The following is a 17702-nucleotide window of genomic DNA, read 5'->3' as shown; positions in this document are numbered from 1 at the left end:
AGCGCCACACAACAACGGGGCAAGGTAGCTGTGTGGGTCCCATGAAGGGGAAGGGAGTGAGGTAGCTCTGTGGGGCGCATGGGGAAGGGAGGGCAGGTAGTTCTGTGGGAGAGACAATTGACCGCCCGCTTCTCTTTTTCCCCGGCTGCCCCAGACAATCCCGGATATCAATCTCCGCCCCCCATTTTAGCTCAGTGCTGCCCCCTACCCGTGCGCTAGGCAGGGAGAAGACCCCCCCCTCCGCAACACACTCCGTTTTCCGGGCCCGCCCGTCCCGATGTGACTCCTCCGGCTCTGTGTGGGTACACAGTCAGGAGCGCGTCGAGGCTCGGAGCTGCCGCGGCGTGTGGAGGAAGCTGCGTGCGGGAAACGTGCTGCGGGGGACTTTGAGGCCGGCGTGACACCGGAGATGGAGCCCGAGAACGCGGTGAGTAGCAGGGGTGCGGGGGCCCGGCCCCTCGGGGGATAAGCGGAGCTACAGGCGACGCCGCCCTCCCCCCAGCTGGGTCAGTCGGAGGGAGGTTCGGGGTGGGGTGGCTCCCGGGGGAACGTGCCTCGGGGCCTGCGATTGGTGCTGTGAGCGACTCCCCTGTGGGGGCGACGTGCGGCCGTGAGCGTTGGCTGTGCGGGGGCGCGGGGCTCTGTGGCGAAGGGGCTCAGAGACTCGGGGTGAAAGGGTGTGTCCTCCCCCCCGCCCATTAAATAGCCAGGGCCTGCCCGGCCTGTGTGAGGGGTCGGAGACGACGGGGGCGGTGAGCGAGGCAACTGCTCCCTAGCCCGCGCATGGCTTTCCCGCCAAAACCGGCAGGGAGGGCCAGCTGCGCCCACGGCTCCAGCGAGCCGTTCGCCCCTCCCCGGCACGTGCTTCTCTCTCTCTCTTCGCTTCCTTTTTAGCAGGAGGCTTTTATTCCCCCCCCCCCCAGTACCTGACTGAAAAGTCAATTAGGGAGGAGGTCACCACAGATGTTAGGGTGGCCCTTTGTGATATTGGGATCCTTTAATATCATACCTCAGCACCTAGGTAGGCGCAGGGAAGTCTTGCAAGCATCTCTGCATAGCCATAAATGTTCCAGTGCTACTTCCTCGGGGATACAAGTAGGCCTTCAGAATTTAAGAGTCTGACGAAACTCAGACTACTCTGGTAGATTCCAAATCATCGAGATGGAATAGACCAGGACTTGGAACCCATGTAGTAAATATTGGAAACTTCAAATCCAAGTCTACCAAGTCCTGAAATTAACTGTTTTGAATATTTGAACATGGATGCAATCTTACATAGGGTTTGGTTCTTGGCAACCCGAAAGACTGTCTCTTTCACTTAGTGCCATCATGACAGTTGATATCATGTGGGGTACTCTTGTTAACACCCTAGACTTAAGCATATGGAAGGTATAGGCAGATTATTTTCAGTGCAGGCACTTGGTATTGCATTTGCTTTCCCAACTGGTCCAACAGAGCAAAATCTGTTGATCTTCAGCAAGCAGTACTCAGTCTATATTTTCATCTTTTGCCTGAAGCTATTAACTGTTTATGGGCTGGCTTTGTGTTGGTATGAATTGATGTACGGATTAGTGTTTAATATCATTCATTAACCTAGGGACAAATGTGACAGGTATATTTTATACATTTAAAAATAAATTATAATTAGCAGATGATTCTAATCAAACAGATTACTCCCCAAAAAGCATATTATAAAACTTACAAATTTAAATGCTAAGATATTTTATGTTCCACAATGTAAAACAAGTTTGGTTTCAAGTCTCAAACAAAGAACATAATGTCTTCAATTCAATCCATTGATCTTGAGGAATTTTTTATTCATATGAGGAATCATTTTCAATAGCTGATGAAGCTTGCTTAGTCTCATGGCATAGTTTGTGATATACCAGTTCTCAGCCATATAGAGATTTATAACCAGTGTGTTGGACTGTACCTACAGACAGATTTGAACCCACTAAGGTTCACATAGCACTGATTTCATATGCTCATGTGGACCTACCCCAGTAAGTTAATAGACTGCCATATTCTATGCCTCTTAACTACTAGGAGTATATTGCCCCAAATGGACAGTACTGCATTAGTTCAGCCTAGTAATGACAAGCATGGATTAGTGTTGCAAGGTTTGCCTCATCCAGGAAAGAATACAATCAAATAGCTGGTCACAAATGGAAACAAAAATTGTATGAACCTGTGACGGGTGTTCTACTCACTGCTGGACAGCGTCATCTCCTGGCGATTAGCTCTGTGAGGCTGACATCCATCCTGTTGATGGCACTCCGTCTCTTGTTGCTACTTCCTCTTCATGACTTAGCCCTCCAGCCAGGTCACTCACCAGGTACCCTTTGGGGGAAGCGGGTTGTCTTTCAAAGTCTCTTTCCACAAGCAGTGTCAGGCAGTCCTCACATTTGCTGCCCTATGTCTCTCTATCCTTGACTCCGGCAGTTTTTATAGAAGTGCCCTTAAAAACACCCTCTACTCTGGGTTCCAGTCCAGGGCCCTGTAGTGAACAGTTAAGGGCTAGGGCTGCAGCTGCACCCGTTATTACTCGCCACTGAACACCTTCCTACCATCTTGTGTCTCCCCTGCCCCAGGGTAGGGGACTGCAGGCTTTCTTCCTTCCCTTCACTATAGCCAGCCGCCTACCTTTGTAGAAGTCCTCCCCAGACCCTCACATTTGAACTTCCTTCTAATTAGCTTCCTCCAGCTTAAGTCTCCCCCATTTGCAGTCTAATTGGCTGATTGGGCCACTTTGGCCTAATTCAGCTCTTGCAGAGCCATTGTGGGGAGTACACCCCATCACAGAGCCACTGCTGCTTCCTGGTAATCCAAGCACAATGTGGTCCAGAAGTATGTAAAGATTGTAAACCAGTGTAGCAGGAGAGGACCTTTACCAATACATAGACCAGTTACATACCTCCTCAGTTCCTCAAATTGCTTTCCCTCGCTGTTAATTCACTCTTTCTCCATGTTGGATCTTTCAACTTGTTCTCTTCAGGGTCTCAGCGAGACATTTGGAAACTCCATTTCAACAGAACCAGAGCTAGAACTGTGTGTCACTGGTGTACCGATAGCACTGCTGCCCCAAATGCCTTACAGTCTCCTTGAGATGTCTAATTTATATAATAAGATTCTCTATATGTCATTCTGAAGGCTAAAATGTTTGTAGGGTCAGCATGAAGTTATGGAAGCAGCTATAAGCATGGTTGAGAGCTCTTTTTGTTCAGAATATCAGCAGCTTGAATCATCACTGGGTTGTGTGGTCTGTTACAATCTAGTTCTTAAGTTCTCAGGCATTTTGACTTTATGAATTGTATCTGTGCAGTGTACTGCTAGAGTAAGGTACATATCTATTCTATACCATGCTAAGACCATTGTGATATCAGAGATATAACTCAATCAACCAACCACTCTTATTGTATAGCTAATTTACATACTGCAGTTTCATTGGTCATATGGGGGAGACTGTACAGATAAGGGGTAATCAATTATTTTTTGTCAAGGTCCAAATTTCTTGGTCGAGGTATAGTCAAGGTCCAGAGTCCAGAGAATATAATAAGACAAATAATAAAATAATAATTAAATAAAGGGATTTCAAGGTCTGTTCAAAAGGGTCTGGCTGTCCGGATTTGGTTTGCAGTCTGCCTACTGACTACCCCGGCACAGGTGGTAAATTACTTGGCCCAACTGCCATACCTATGTGCTCAACTGTCAAACAAATCATCACTACTCTCCCAGAACAACCCCCCGATGCAAATTAGCACAACCACGCAGACAACAACACAATCAGCAATCACAATAATAAACATACATGGCTCCTCACTGTAGCATACTCCCCTAATTCACCACACACACAAATCCATATAAGTTTCCTAGCACCACACTAAAACACACACAAAATCAGGACAGCCAACAGTACAACCATACACAATAACCCCAAACACACAGAGCCACTCACTGCAGCATACCCCCCCAATTCACCACCTTCAAAAATCAACACAGATCTCCCAGATGAACACAGCCCACATTCAAATCAACACAAATCTCCCAGCACAAAACAATCCATGCACTGATGAACACAGCTTTCCCAGCACAACACGCATTTGCCCACCTTTACTCATACTTACCATAAATATCAGCGGCAAAGACGCAAGTCCATCGCTGCTATGTATTAGGCAGTTGTGGAAGTCTCTGTGGTTTGGATGACTAGTTATCCAGTACTACTTTTTGCAGCCTCTTAAAGGAAAGGTTGGATCAGTTAAAGAACAATTTTTACCCTTTGCCTGACTACAAAGGCATGGCACCTGCACCTTGTGGTTATCTATATCAAAGGTAATCCTGGTCCACCAGAACTTTATGCATTGTCAGAAGAGCATCAATTAAAGGTAGAAACAGATGTCTTTCTACCATACTCAGGTAAAAAAAACAGATTGATAGTGTCACAGGAAGTCAGAGGAATCCAAAGCTGCATTGACATGAACTCCTCCATAGCCATCCAGAACCAAGAAAGTTTGAAGGAAGTATAGTGGTAACTGGTGAGTTCAGTAAAGTAATGGCTTCTTAACCAAGAACTTAATGACTGTTTGTTTCAGTGGTCAGCATTTGCTGTTCCAGGAAAAAACAGTAACAATTTCAGTCAGTAGTAGACCCAGGACCTCCCTGCTGGCCTTCAACAGCCATGAGGAGCATGGGATGTTCTCACAGCTTCGCCAGGACCTCAGTATGTGAAATCAGATGAAATTCTGCCAGTGAAGATGGCATTTATCTGCTCCTCATTTTACATTGCTCCTGTAAACAGGACAAACTGTTGTTTGTTTAAGGATAACAGCACCCCAATCAGTCTATTTTACTTAAAGGACTTTGATTCTTTGAGTCCTTCCTTCCCCATTTCTTCTGATTGCTACTCACACTTATTCTGTCTTGTCTTCATTAGACTGTAAGCTGCTTGGGGAAGGGGGTGTCTTTTACTCTGGTTGTACCGCACTTAGCACAATGGGTGTTCAGTCCTTATTGGTGCATTTAGGTACCACCATTATACAAATAATAAACAATAAACTCTGAAAGAACTTCATATATTGTCAGAGCAACTCTTGAATGTCGGCCATTGCAGATACAATGCCTATAATCATATAGTATAGAAGTACAAGTTGTAGACTCTTGTATCTTCATGATAGACTTGGTACTGGTTATGTTCCACTTCACAGTGAATAATGCAGGTCAAAGCTTCGCGGAAAAGAACTGATGTCCAAATGGTTACAATAATTATAATTTATATTTTTGAAACAAGAATTAATCCTTCAGCTTTATAAAGAAAAATGTGGGGTAGTCAAAGAGTTGATTTATTGTCTTCAATGTCTGTGATAATTGTGGGAATCCATTACAGCCGACTAATTTTTTCCCTTGGCCCGACCCAGATCAGTCATAAAACTGTCTGTCCATTATTTGGCTCTTCCCTTTTCTCCAAAATATATGTTTTTCAGCGGACTCAGGAAGGACCGTGTTGTGGCTCTGTTGCTCAGAGCACAACATGCTATGCTAACGCTTCCTGTGCACCTAGGAAGCATGCTCTGTGAAAACCAAATATTGATAAATGTTGCAAATAAGATATTTCTCCTAGGAAATAAATTGATGTTTGGTTGAAGGTAATACAGGGTTAATAGTGAATCTTAGTTTGCATCCACGTGAACTACTCTGTCCTGTGTCTTGATTTTGGATGTCACGTTATAGACTAACTGAACCCATAAAAGGAAACTAGAAAGATGAACTGCCTACATTTGCTAGCGTTTGTTGATTTTATTTCTAGTATGGTGAATAGGTGTTTTTGACAAATGTGGTAAATATCATTAAGACTGTGATACTGTCTTTTAACTTGACATACAGAGATGAGTGGTTTAAATAAAGAACAGCCCCCCATAATCCTATCAAAATTTGAATTAATAGCTTTCAGATACTCCCTCACACTGAAGTTAATTAACTCACATACAGTTGAATGGCAGTTGTTTTTAGGCATGGTATTGATTGAGAATAATCAAGGCTGTAGAATAGTTTTAGCGTCATTCATTAGGATACCTAACGGATATAAAATTGACGCACTGCATGTTCAGTTTCTGAGAAGCTAAAGATAAAATTGATATTATTTTACTTCTTGTTATTTGCTGCCACTGTCTCACTTGAAGATTATCTTTGATAGGACACACAGGAAGGTAAAAGGGTTTGGGACATATCCAGAAATGCTTAAAAGCAGAGATCATAAAGTATTAAATTGCACAAAAGAACAAGATACTATGTAGTGAATAAATGAGAGATAAACAATTAAAAATGAAGCAGACAGTCTAAATAAAGAGTAATCTAAATGATGACAGTGTCTAGGAGAAGTTTGATTTCTGCCATGCAGATCTTCACCCCTCCCCTACCCTGCACGACCTGTCCCGGATCAGGAAGCTTCCAAGTATTGAGATTGCGGAGTTTGTACAGCCATTTGCTAATGTTTAAACATGCATACGTTTCTCCTACTAGCTTAAGAAAAGTCAGGTGAAAGAAAAGTGTAACAATTTTTTTATTACTTCTAGGTAAAAAGTCACAGTGCAGTAGAAGTAAAAGTGTGAGAACATCCTTTTCCTGAGACGCCCCCTCAGTTGCAAGAGTAGGGCAAAGATTGGAGCCCCAGCTTTCTAAGGCCCTCTCAATTGTGAAGAGACCTAGGTATTGAATGGGGCAGATACATTCCCAAGAGGATTTATACTGCCTGTTTCAGGGACAGCTAGTGAATTTTTCCCTACTTTTTCTAGGTATTTTGGGCCAAATTTTTTAAAGGTATTTGGACACCTAACTCTCCTGGAAATCGGTCAGAGTTAGGCACCTAAATACCTTTACAAATCAGGGTCTTCTTCCCTTGAGGTCCCTTGGGCTTCTATATGATCTCCAACCCCCCAGTCTTTTCACCCCCTCAGTCTGCAGAACGTGAACCAACTGTGCTTTCCTCAGTTTGAGTTGCTCATGCAGCAACTCTGCATCTGCCTTTAAAAACCTGAGTAGGCAGCTGCTGCCACCTCCTTTCCACTTTCTGTGTTTTTGTACACACAGTAAAATATGTTTAGTTCAATCTAAAATACCTTTATTTTAATTTAGATTAAAAAAAACAGCCAGAAAGAACAAACTTCTTCAGTGAAAGGCTTACTGTCTGGGTGATACAAGTTGAACAAGGATAAAAGCAAATTTGAGAACAAGATGTCTGTTGTGTTTTGTTTCCATGGTGAAGGACAGAAATTTAAAGGTGTAACCCACAGAGAAAATAAAAGACCTTGGCAACAAGGAGCAATGAAGATCCTAACCCTTCTATGTGCTGCACCCTATCTTATCCCACTAGGAAGCATCTCCCTCTTCCATCTCAGGGTTACAGCAGCCAGGCTGCACAGTGAAAAGCAGACTGTGAAATTTCAGTCCAAACTGCATCAGATTTCTTGCATTTAACAAAGACATAATTTAGGACATTCAAAATAGAGGGCCAGGTTAGAGAGAGAGAAATGAGTCTCCTCCTCTGAAGACTAAATGTCTCCTTCTGCTTTTGATATTTTGAAAGGACAAGTTCTGTTCCAAGGTCGTTATTCAGGATCCAGTATTCCAGCTACAGTGGAGAATCTTCGGGAACTAGGATCCTCTATGGAAAGGAGAGATCCATATCTAATCCTTAGAGCCAAGGGAAAGATAAATTACGTTATGTCCTTCTTTATTACCCAAATAGGCCAACTTTAAAGTTGGAAGAGGAAAAACCAGTGGACTCAGTACAATAGATCCCATTCTCTTGAGCTCTCACCAGGCCCAAATATTTTGTTGGCATACCCTAATATCAAAAATACAAATGAACATGATGGGGATGCTTCTGATAGGACATCTCCTTGAGACTTTCTAAATCTGTTACCACCTCAATAGCAACCAGAAATTAATGATCAGCCAGCCAGATGTCAGAGACAAGCCTCTCAGCCACTTTCTTTCATGGGGAAGCCCTTTCTAGCAGTAAAGCTCCAGTGAATTCTACAGTCTTCCTAGAGAGAAACAACCTTGGCCTTCCTCAGGATATACCACTTAAGTGGCACTTTTGGTCTTCACTCTCCGGCTACAGATTTAAAGAAGCCAGATCGTATTGTCTGAGAAGAGAGAAGAGGCTCCGATAAGAGTTGCTTCTTTTGCTTCCAGGGCAGGGGAGCTGGAGACCTGGGTGCCGCCACCTCCTCATTTAAGGAGTTTTGGGGGTATGCTGATCCACACAACCCTTAACTTAATAGGAAGAAGACTGCTTTGTTTCTTCCATTTATGGGTCATAAAATGTCACTCCACTGGTTTTTAGGCCCCATAGCTGTACAGCAGAAATTGATTTAAAGTATCCCAACAGTTTTATTCAGTCTGTTAGCACCAATCCAGAATTAGGTTCAAATAAATAAATACATCCCTTAGGGGAAAGAGTGTTTCAATGAGGAGTACTTGTGGCACCTTAGAGACTAACAAATTTTTGAATGAGGTCTCTTAGGAATCTACTCAGATGAATTGTTCTACTTGTTGGATCAATTGAAGTTTATCTCCATAACTTGGATTTATGTTTACATCTATGGTTCCAGTGTTTTGTAGCCATGGAACAGTTTTTATGTCAAACATTGCAGGTTGATTTGGATGATGCATCTCAAACTTTACCAGAGTAAAGAGAATGAGAAAAGAGTGTCTTTTCATTTAGCCATACCTGAATGACTGGCTAGACTGGGTCAAGCTGAAATGTTGGCCAGGGTAGCCATCTCCATAGTTGTTTGTTTCTGGAGCAACATAGCTGATTCTTCAACAGAAAGAAATGTGTGCTAATTCTTATGCAGAATCTCTATATGTGAGAACCCAATTCAGCACTAAACTAGACATACTCAGGATAGACAGTGCAAAGTACACTTGCAGATCTTTCTCTGTTGTCTTCAGATATCTCTCCCTCTCAGTGGAAGTTGAACTCTTAAGGACCTCCAAAAATTGTTAATGCTGCCATGTCTGTCATACTTTAAGCTGTTGGCTGAAAGCTGAAAACTAGTTAAAGAGATGCCTGTGGGGTCCCACAATGGAATCATCACTTTAGATGCGAGTTTGTAGGGATGGAGAGCACATCATATCAATGGAATGGCTCAAGGCCGTTGATTAGTGACAGAAAAGTAATCAATCAACTGCCTCAAGAACTGTCACACTTGTCTGTTCTACAGTTTCAGCACAGGCTTAAAATTTCCTCTTTGAAATACACAGTTGGAGTGTGACCACTGGCATATATACGAGCTGACCAGGACAAGGCTGTGGCAAAAAATAAATCAGCTGTTAATGATAAGGGCAGAAAAAACCTTACCCCTCCTGTCATTCACATAATCAGAATATGCAACATGAATGAGTAATGAAGGTGATCCCAAACATGACTAAAAGAGTAGACACCATGTTCTTTTGAGTGAATTTGTGAAAATTGGTTATGACACTGCTCTGGGACTCAGGAAGCCTGGTTTCAATATCGAGCTGTGCCACAGACTTCCTGGATGATCTTGAGCAAGTCACTTATGGCATGATCCAAAGCCTCTTGGAATCAATGGAAAGACTCCCATTGAGATTAGTGGGATTTGGATCATGTCCAGTCTCTATGCCTAGTTCCCCATCTGTAAAATTGGGATGATGGGAACTTTGCAAGCGTATTATGAGGATAAATCAGGGTTGGGCAAACTTTTTGGCCCGAGGGCCACCTCCAGGTGCGAAACTGTATGGAGGGCCGGGTAGGGAAAGCTGTGCCCCTCAAACAGCCTGGCCCCCGCCCTCTATTTGCCCCCTCCCACTTCTTGCCCCCTGACTGTCCCCCTCCATCCAACTCCCCCCCTCCCCGCTCGCTGTCCCCTGACTGCCCTGACCTATCCACACTCCTGTCCCCTGACAGGCCCCCTGGGACTCCCATGCCCTATCCAACCCCCCCTGTTCCCTGACTCCTGACCGCCCCAGAACCTCCGCCCCATCCAACCGCTCCCTGCTCCCTGTCCCCTGACTGCCACCTGGGACCCCCTACCCAACCTCTGCCACCACCTCCCCCTTACCATGCCCCTCAGAGCGGCAGGAGCTCGCAGCCCCGCTGCCCATGCAGCCACATGGCTGCGTGGGAGGGGGAACTGCGGGGGAGGGGGTGGGGGTGAGTCTCCTGGGCCAGGAGCTCAGGGGCCGGGCAGGATGGTCCCACGGGCCAGATGTGGCCCGTGGGCCATAGTTTGGCCACCTCTGGGATAAATACTTATGATTGTAGGGAGCTTATGATTGTAGGGAGCATACTATGATGATAGGAGCCCTATACATATCTTTGAGAACTCATGAAGGACAGATGATGTCCCAGACTATTGGAGAAGGGTAAGTATAGTACCTGTCTTTAACAAGAGGAACAAAGAGGATCTGGGGAATTATAGACCAGGCAGCCTAACTTTGATGCCTGGAAAGATATTGGAACAAATTAATTTAAACAGTCAGTTTGTAAGCACCTAGAGATAATAGGGTTATAAGGTATAGCCGGCAGGGATTTGTCAAGAACAAATCATGCCAAACCAGCCTAATTTCCTTCTTTGACTGGGTTACTGGCATAGTGGATTTGGGGGAAGCAGTAGACATGGTATATCTTGTTTTTATTTAAGGTTGACAGTACCACATGACCTTGTCATAATCAAAACTAGCAAAATGTGATCAAAATGAAATTACCATAAGATGGGCACAGTTTGTTGAAAGATGGTACTCAAAGAATAGTTGTCAATGATTTGCTATCTATTGGGTTCTCATATAGGTCATTTGTGAGTCTGGTACTATTCAATATTTTAATTTATGACTTGAATAATGGAGTGGAGAATATGCTTATAAAATTGGCAGATAACACAAAGCTGGAAGGGGTTGCATGCACTTTAGAGGACAAGATTAGAATTCAAAATGACCTTGGACAAATTAGAGAATTGGTGTGAAATCAATTCAGTGAAGACAAGTGGAAAGTACTGTGCTTAGGAAGAAAAAAATCAAAATTACAACTCCAAAATGCAAAGTAACTGGTTAGGTGGAAGTAATGCTGAAAAGGATCTGGGGTTTACAGTGGATTACAAATTGAATATGTGCCAACAATGTGGTGCAGTTGCAAAAAAAGCTAATATAATTCTGGGGTGTATTAACAGGATTGTTGTATGTAAGACACAGGAGGCAATTGTCCCACTCTACTTGGCACTGGTAAGACCTCCGCTGGAGGACTGTGTCCAATTCTGGGCACCACAGTTTAGGAAAGATGTGGATAAATTGGAGAGAGACCAAAGGAGAGCAACAAAAATTATAAAAGGTTTAGAAAGCCTGACCTATGAGGAAAGTTTAAAAAACTGGGCATGTTTAGTCTTGAGAAAACAGGACTGAGGGGAGACATGATAACAGTCTTCAAATATGTTAAGGATTGGTTTAAAGAGGGCCATGATCAATTGTTTTTCATGTCCACTGAAGGTAGGACAGGTAGTAATGGGCTTACTCTGCAGCAAGGGAGATTCAGGTTAGATATTGGGAAAAACTTAATAAGGGTAGTTAAGTTCTGGAACAGGCTTCCAAGGGAGGTTGTGGAAGCCCGCTCATTGGAGGTTTTTAAAAACAGGTTGAACACACACTTGTCAGGGGTGGTCTAGGTTTACTTGGTCCTGTCTCAGTGCAGACGGCTGGACTTTGGGACCAGGTCCCTTCCAGCCCTACCTTTCTGTGGTTATGTAAATAGCTTGATAGATAGAAAGGAGAAATTGACTAATTCTGTATTCAGGGTAAACTGAAACTAAGGCAAAGTGTTTTCAAATACACAAAAACAAAAATAGATAATTTTCTCTTATCTTTTACTTCTAGAACTCATAGGTGTTATATCAATAGTAGGTTAAAACATGAGTGTTTTTTTAAATTAAGTCAAAAGAATAAAAAATAATGCTACATATGTACATCATTACAAAGTTAATTGCCAAAACACCCTTAACTTGGGGAGTTTTATGACTTCTGAGTGCTAAAATTCTGTTCATTTTTACTATTGTATTTTCATGTGAAAAGTTTTTTCTTGCATTGAACGCTACTTGAATTTTTCCAAAAAACTCATTGAGAATTCAGAGGAGGAACAGCCTCCTGTGAGGAAGGGGAAAATGGAGATATTGGAGTTCTGCAGGGCTCTGTATTGGGGTCTGTCAAGGTTCCTCCCCCACTCTGAACTCTAGGGTACAGATGTGGGGACCTGCATGAAAAACCTCCTAAGCTTATCTTTACCAGCTTAGGTCAAAACTTCCCCAAGGTACAAAATATTCCACCCGTCGTCCTTGGATTGGCCGCTACCACCAAACTAATACTGGTTACTGGGGAAGAGCTGTTTGGACGCATCTTTCCCCCCAAAATACTTCCCAAAACCTTGCACCCCACTTCCTGGGGAAGGTTTGGTAAAAAGCCTCACCAATTTGCCTAGGTGACTACAGACCCAGACCCTTGGATCTTAAGAACAATGAACAATCCTCCCAACACTTGCACCCCCCCTTTCCTGGGAAATGTTGGATAAAAAGCCTCACCAATTTGCATAGGTGACCACAGACCCAAACCCTTGGATCTGAGAACAATGAAAAAGCATTCAGTTTCTTACAAGAAGACTTTTAATAAAAATAGAAGTAAATAGAAATAAAGAAATCCCCCCTGTAAAATCAGGATGGTAGATATCTTACAGGGTAATTAGATTCAAAAACATAGAGAACCCCTCTAGGCAAAACCTTAAGTTACAAAAAAGATACACAGACAGAAATAGTTATTCTATTCAGCACAATTCTTTTCTCAGCCATTTAAAGAAATCATAATCTAACACATACCTAGCTAGATTACTTACTAAAAGTTCTAAGACTCCATTCCTGGTCTATCCCCTGCAGAAACCAGCATACAGACAGACACACAGACCCTTTGTTTCTCTCCCTCCTCCCAGCTTTTGAAAGTATCTTGTCTCCTCCTCATTGGTCATTTTGGTCAGGTGCCAGCGAGGTTACCTTTAGCTTCTTAACCCTTTACAGGTGAGAGGAGCTTTCCCCTGGCCAGGAGAGATTTCAAAGGGGTTTACCCTTCCCTTTATATTTATGACAGGGTCACTATTCAGTATATCTTCTAACATCCAGAAAGAAAATAAGTTAAACATTATCTTACATTTATTTCCTGATGAAGCAATATACACAAGATGAAATGCTCAAATTCAGAGGGAGCAAGGCATTTGGGGAAATTAAAACTTAATTGTATGAATTCCTATATGAAAAGATGCAAGATCATAGCTTGGCAGAATATGTATAGAAAACAAATATGGAGAAAAAATGAACCTTTTTGTGGGATAACAAATTGAAAGCAAGTGCACAAAATATGATACCCATTTTTAATGGGTCAAACAGTTGTACAATGTTGTTAGAAGAGAAATAACTTATAAAATTAAAGCAGTATCACGACTCCTTATTGTGTGAGTGAGACTGCATCAGGAATACTGGGTGAAATCCTGGTCTCATTGTTGTCAGTAGAAATTTTGTCATTGACTTCGATGTAGTCAGGGTTTCAATCACTGTTCTTCAGATTCCTCCTACACATGAAAATTGATATGAAAAAATCAAAAAAGAGTTTAAATATTGGCAGTCATGAGGATAATTTTGAGACTTTAAGTTTACGCAGAAAGCCAAAATAATGCATAACAGGTGATTTGAAAACATACATATATAATACTTTAGGATTACATGAAAAAAATTATTTATACAGGATACTGTTAAACTGGATTAAGGTAAGGATACACTTAGTTTGGATGTTAAACCTTTTTTAAAATAGAGACAGTCAAACAGTGGCAGCTGCAGGGAGCTGTTATGGTCTCTTGATCCTTGGCTGCCCAAACCAGAGGAAATCAGAACAGTAGGGCAGCTATTCTAACTTCCACCATGCTAATGGCCCCAGCAAGCTCCACCTTACCCTTTCCCTTATGGCTGGGTAAGGTGTAGCTGGCATTGGTGGCAACTGTGTTGCCTTTGTCAGCTTTACACCAGCAGAGACGGGGGGGGCTTTACACCAGCAGAGACAGGGGTGCACGGGGGGGAAGGCTTATCTGCTAGAATTTACAGCCAATTTAAGGCCATTTTGCACTGTGTAAGAAAAGCAAAGTGGCCTTACTGGACCAGCCTGGGGAACCTGATCTTTACAAGTGCTGGGCACCTGTTCCTCCCATTGACTTCATTTGGAGTTGTGGGTGCTTAGCATTTCTGAAAATCAGGCACAAGATATGTTCAAGACGCATAATTTTAGAAATGCACAGAAAGCATAGTATAGTGCAGAGTCCAGTCTGTGAGATGTGATTGGACAGAAGGTCCATTCCAGTTCTGTTATCCATGATTGGAGTGCAGTGGGAATCCTGTCCTGTAGTGGATAATGACTGCCTTTTGTCAGTTTAAAGTAAGGCGCTCCTCATTATTATTATATGTTATATTACAGTAACAACCAGAAGGTCTAGTCGAGATTGGGCCCCCATAGTGCAGGGTGTGTACAAACAAAATAAAAAATAGACCCAAAGATCTTAATCTGAGACCCAATTCAGTAGGGTATTTAAGCACTTGACATGCTTATTTGGTACATTTAAGTACTTTACTGAATAAGCCTGGATAAGGACCCTGGAAGAAAACTGGATAAGTGCCATTGGTTAGAAATAAATAAATCATGGTAAATGTTTGACTGTTCAGCATGTTGTGTGTTCTCAAAGAATCTCCACGTTTTTCTGTGTGGATGTGTTTTGCTTTACTGGTTTATACTATACAAAATGTCAAAAATAAATTTTACAAAAATATTTTTCTCTCAAACAGCAAACCACAATTCAGACACAAACAGAATCTTTGTCTCCATCCCCCAACACTGTGTCACCCGTGCCTTTAAATAACCCAACAAGTGCCCCAAAATTTGGAACAGTTATTCCTAATCGCATCTTTGTTGGAGGAATCGATTTTAAGGTATTTTTTTCTAATCTTGGTAGATAAGTAATAGCATAAATGTTTTGATATTTTTTTCTTTATTAGTCTTACTTTATATATTCATTAGTTTTATGCATGTTAGGTATAAGCATATATAAAATACATTTTATTGTGTTGTTTGATTACAGCAAGGGGTTCCCAAACTTGGTTCGCAGCTTGTTCAGGGTAATCCCTTGGCGGGCCACAAGACACTTTGTTTACCTGAGTGTCTTCAGGTACGGCCACTCGCAGCTCCCAGTGGCCGCAGTTCACCTTTCCTAGCCAATGGGAGCTGCAGAAAGCAGTGACCCGGCCTGCACCACTTCCTGCAGCTCCCATTGGCCGGGAACAGCGAACTGCTGCCACTGGGAGCTGTGAGCCGCCGTACCTGCAGACGCTCAGGTAAACAAAGTGTCTTGCGGCACACCAGGGGCTTACCCTGAACAAGCCGTGAACCAAGTTTGGGAACCCCTACATTACAGTGATGGTTGTGAGATGATGGTGGTCTTTGCGATAATATCCTTGTAAACTAAGCCTTAAAATTCTGTTTTATCTGATTTTGCCACAGAAAGATGGCTATTTTTATTTGCATATTGAACTGCTACAAGCATTCTTTATAAAAATATCTGAAAAGTTATTTGTAATACAGATGTTTTGTAGATTATACATTTTTAGAGCAGAATTTTAAAAAAATACCTCTAGACAGAGCTAAAAATGACAATCTGGTATACTACATTAATCATCTTTGAATCACAAAATCAACTTATTCCTTTTTTCTACACAAAACAGTACTGTAGGTAAGAAACATCTCCATATTATTAGTAAGTATCTGTACCTTCAGCTCCACTCCATTTCACAATAAAAGGAAGTTAAGCATATTTTCTTTACTTTGTTGTGGGGTGATGTCTCCTGTGCGCCGCCGTCATTGCCTGAGATGCCTCTGCAGTGCCCTGCCATCAACTTTCTCCTCCTTCAGGGCTGTGCTACCAAACTGACACAAGATCAATCTCACAGGCCCTTCTGGCCAGGCTTTTGTTCATTTTCCAAAACAGCAAATCAAAGTGACAATATGGCAGTTACCCTGCTAGCCTTAATCTCTGCCCTGAGGAGTATATCCTCCAAACCTACCACTAAGTCTCCTCTCTTTGCTAGTCTCTACAACTCTCTCTCTCTACCTCCTCCTCTTCCATTTCTTGCTACTCTTTATAGGGAGACAGCTAATCTCGCTCACGTGTGCCTCTTCAGTAATCAGGGTTGGCTGGGCACAGGCCAGTGGCCCATAAAGGGGCAAGCCATCCTGTTACACAGGGTAATATCTAGGAAAAGTAAGCATGTTTGTTTAAGGATTTGCCACAGAGTATTGCTAGTACATATCCTAACTCATGGAACACATGCAGCTTTGATGCTACATGCTCTGGACCCTCCAAAAGGCAATAAATATGGGGCCATATGCACATTCCTTTGCTGATCTGAACATTTGGTGATTTCCCTGCTGCTCTCGTTTTCTTTTTTTACCACTTTAGAACCCTGGACCTCTGCTTCTTTTGGTCTGTTCAGCTGTTCCTTCTTTCCCACCATCAGTATCCTCTCTGCCTTAATGCAATTAGTCTGAGGACCCATTGAGTATTGACTCAAATTAAGAGAAAGAAAAGAATGGATATGGAAGATATTTATCTTGTCCATCATTATGGCTGACAATTTACCCAGTATATCTTGCATAATAATTACAAGAACTTCTGGGATCTTTTTGATCATGTGGCTGAGGCATTGGAAATTCATGTTTTTACTCTTGAGAGGAAAATGTACAGGCTCTTCAGTATATTTGGAGCTTCATTAGGAGGGCAGATAGTTCTTTGTATAAAAAAAAATATTCTGGTAAAGACTTCTGTCTCCCTCCCTCCCAATTTTGTCTTTCCTGTGGCTAGCTATGCCAAGGACCATCAGTATTTCAAATAATTTTTATACTTATCCTGTCTGATGAAGGGTATCTAATTGTTTGTGCAGTAGCTGAGAGGTCTAACAGTGGGAAAGCTTTAGGTCATCTCTCCCTCAGAGAGTGAGAATAAGGAATATGAATTTCATTGGGAAGGGGAAATAACCCTTTCAGCTAAGAATACTACCAAATGGGCTTAGCGAGATGTGGATTCAAAACCTAGGATAGATTCCTGCCAATCTTAGATAATTTCTGGGAGGAAATCTTTCCAAAGGCCAGAGAGTGTCATACTCCTTGTAAGCCACTTGCTAGAGTTGTTGAAAACATTCAAAATTGATGGAAAAACAGAGACAGGTTTTTCAGTGAAATTTTCACAAAAAATGTTTCCTCTTTCCAACCAGTTCTACTGCTTTCATTTCCTCTGTTACAGCAACTTGGTCAGTCACCACAGCAGTTATCCCTGATGCACAATTCGTGACTGAAGAATTCCAGTCTCTTTCATTTGTAAGCTCCACTCTGTTCAACAGAATCACAGATAAGGCCTTAGAAAACTTACAGAGGCCAAGTCTATTAGATGGTCTTTAACATCATATTTTCAAAGTAAATCAGTCCTCTTTCTCTAGTGCCAGAGCCAAGCATCTCAGATTTAGCCTATCGCTCAACATTAGCACTTTTAAAGAACACAGCAGTAGCCTTTGCATTCTGATTTGTACAGGAGCCAACAAAAAAGCTAGAAGTTCTTACATGCA

The 17702-nt window shown here is 42.4% G+C and overlaps 1 protein-coding gene across 1 annotated transcript in view; it reads left to right on the top strand.

Moving 5' to 3' along the window:
- The first annotated feature begins 357 nt into the window (after nt 1-357).
- BOLL (boule homolog, RNA binding protein) overlaps nt 358-17702 on the top strand; it is a 69234-nt gene continuing 51889 nt past the window's right edge. The window contains exons 1-2 of the mRNA XM_073306316.1: nt 358-427; nt 14877-15020. Of these exons, the coding sequence (XP_073162417.1) occupies nt 410-427; nt 14877-15020 (162 nt within the window). The 5' untranslated portion in view covers nt 358-409. The remainder of the gene's footprint in view (nt 428-14876; nt 15021-17702) is intronic.

This window comes from Lepidochelys kempii, chromosome 11 (genome assembly GCF_965140265.1).
Source record: "Lepidochelys kempii isolate rLepKem1 chromosome 11, rLepKem1.hap2, whole genome shotgun sequence".
In the NCBI taxonomy this organism is placed as follows: domain Eukaryota; kingdom Metazoa; phylum Chordata; order Testudines; family Cheloniidae; genus Lepidochelys; species Lepidochelys kempii.
The sequence above is the reverse complement of the archived record's forward strand: the minus strand, read 5'-3'. Positions and strand labels throughout refer to the sequence as shown.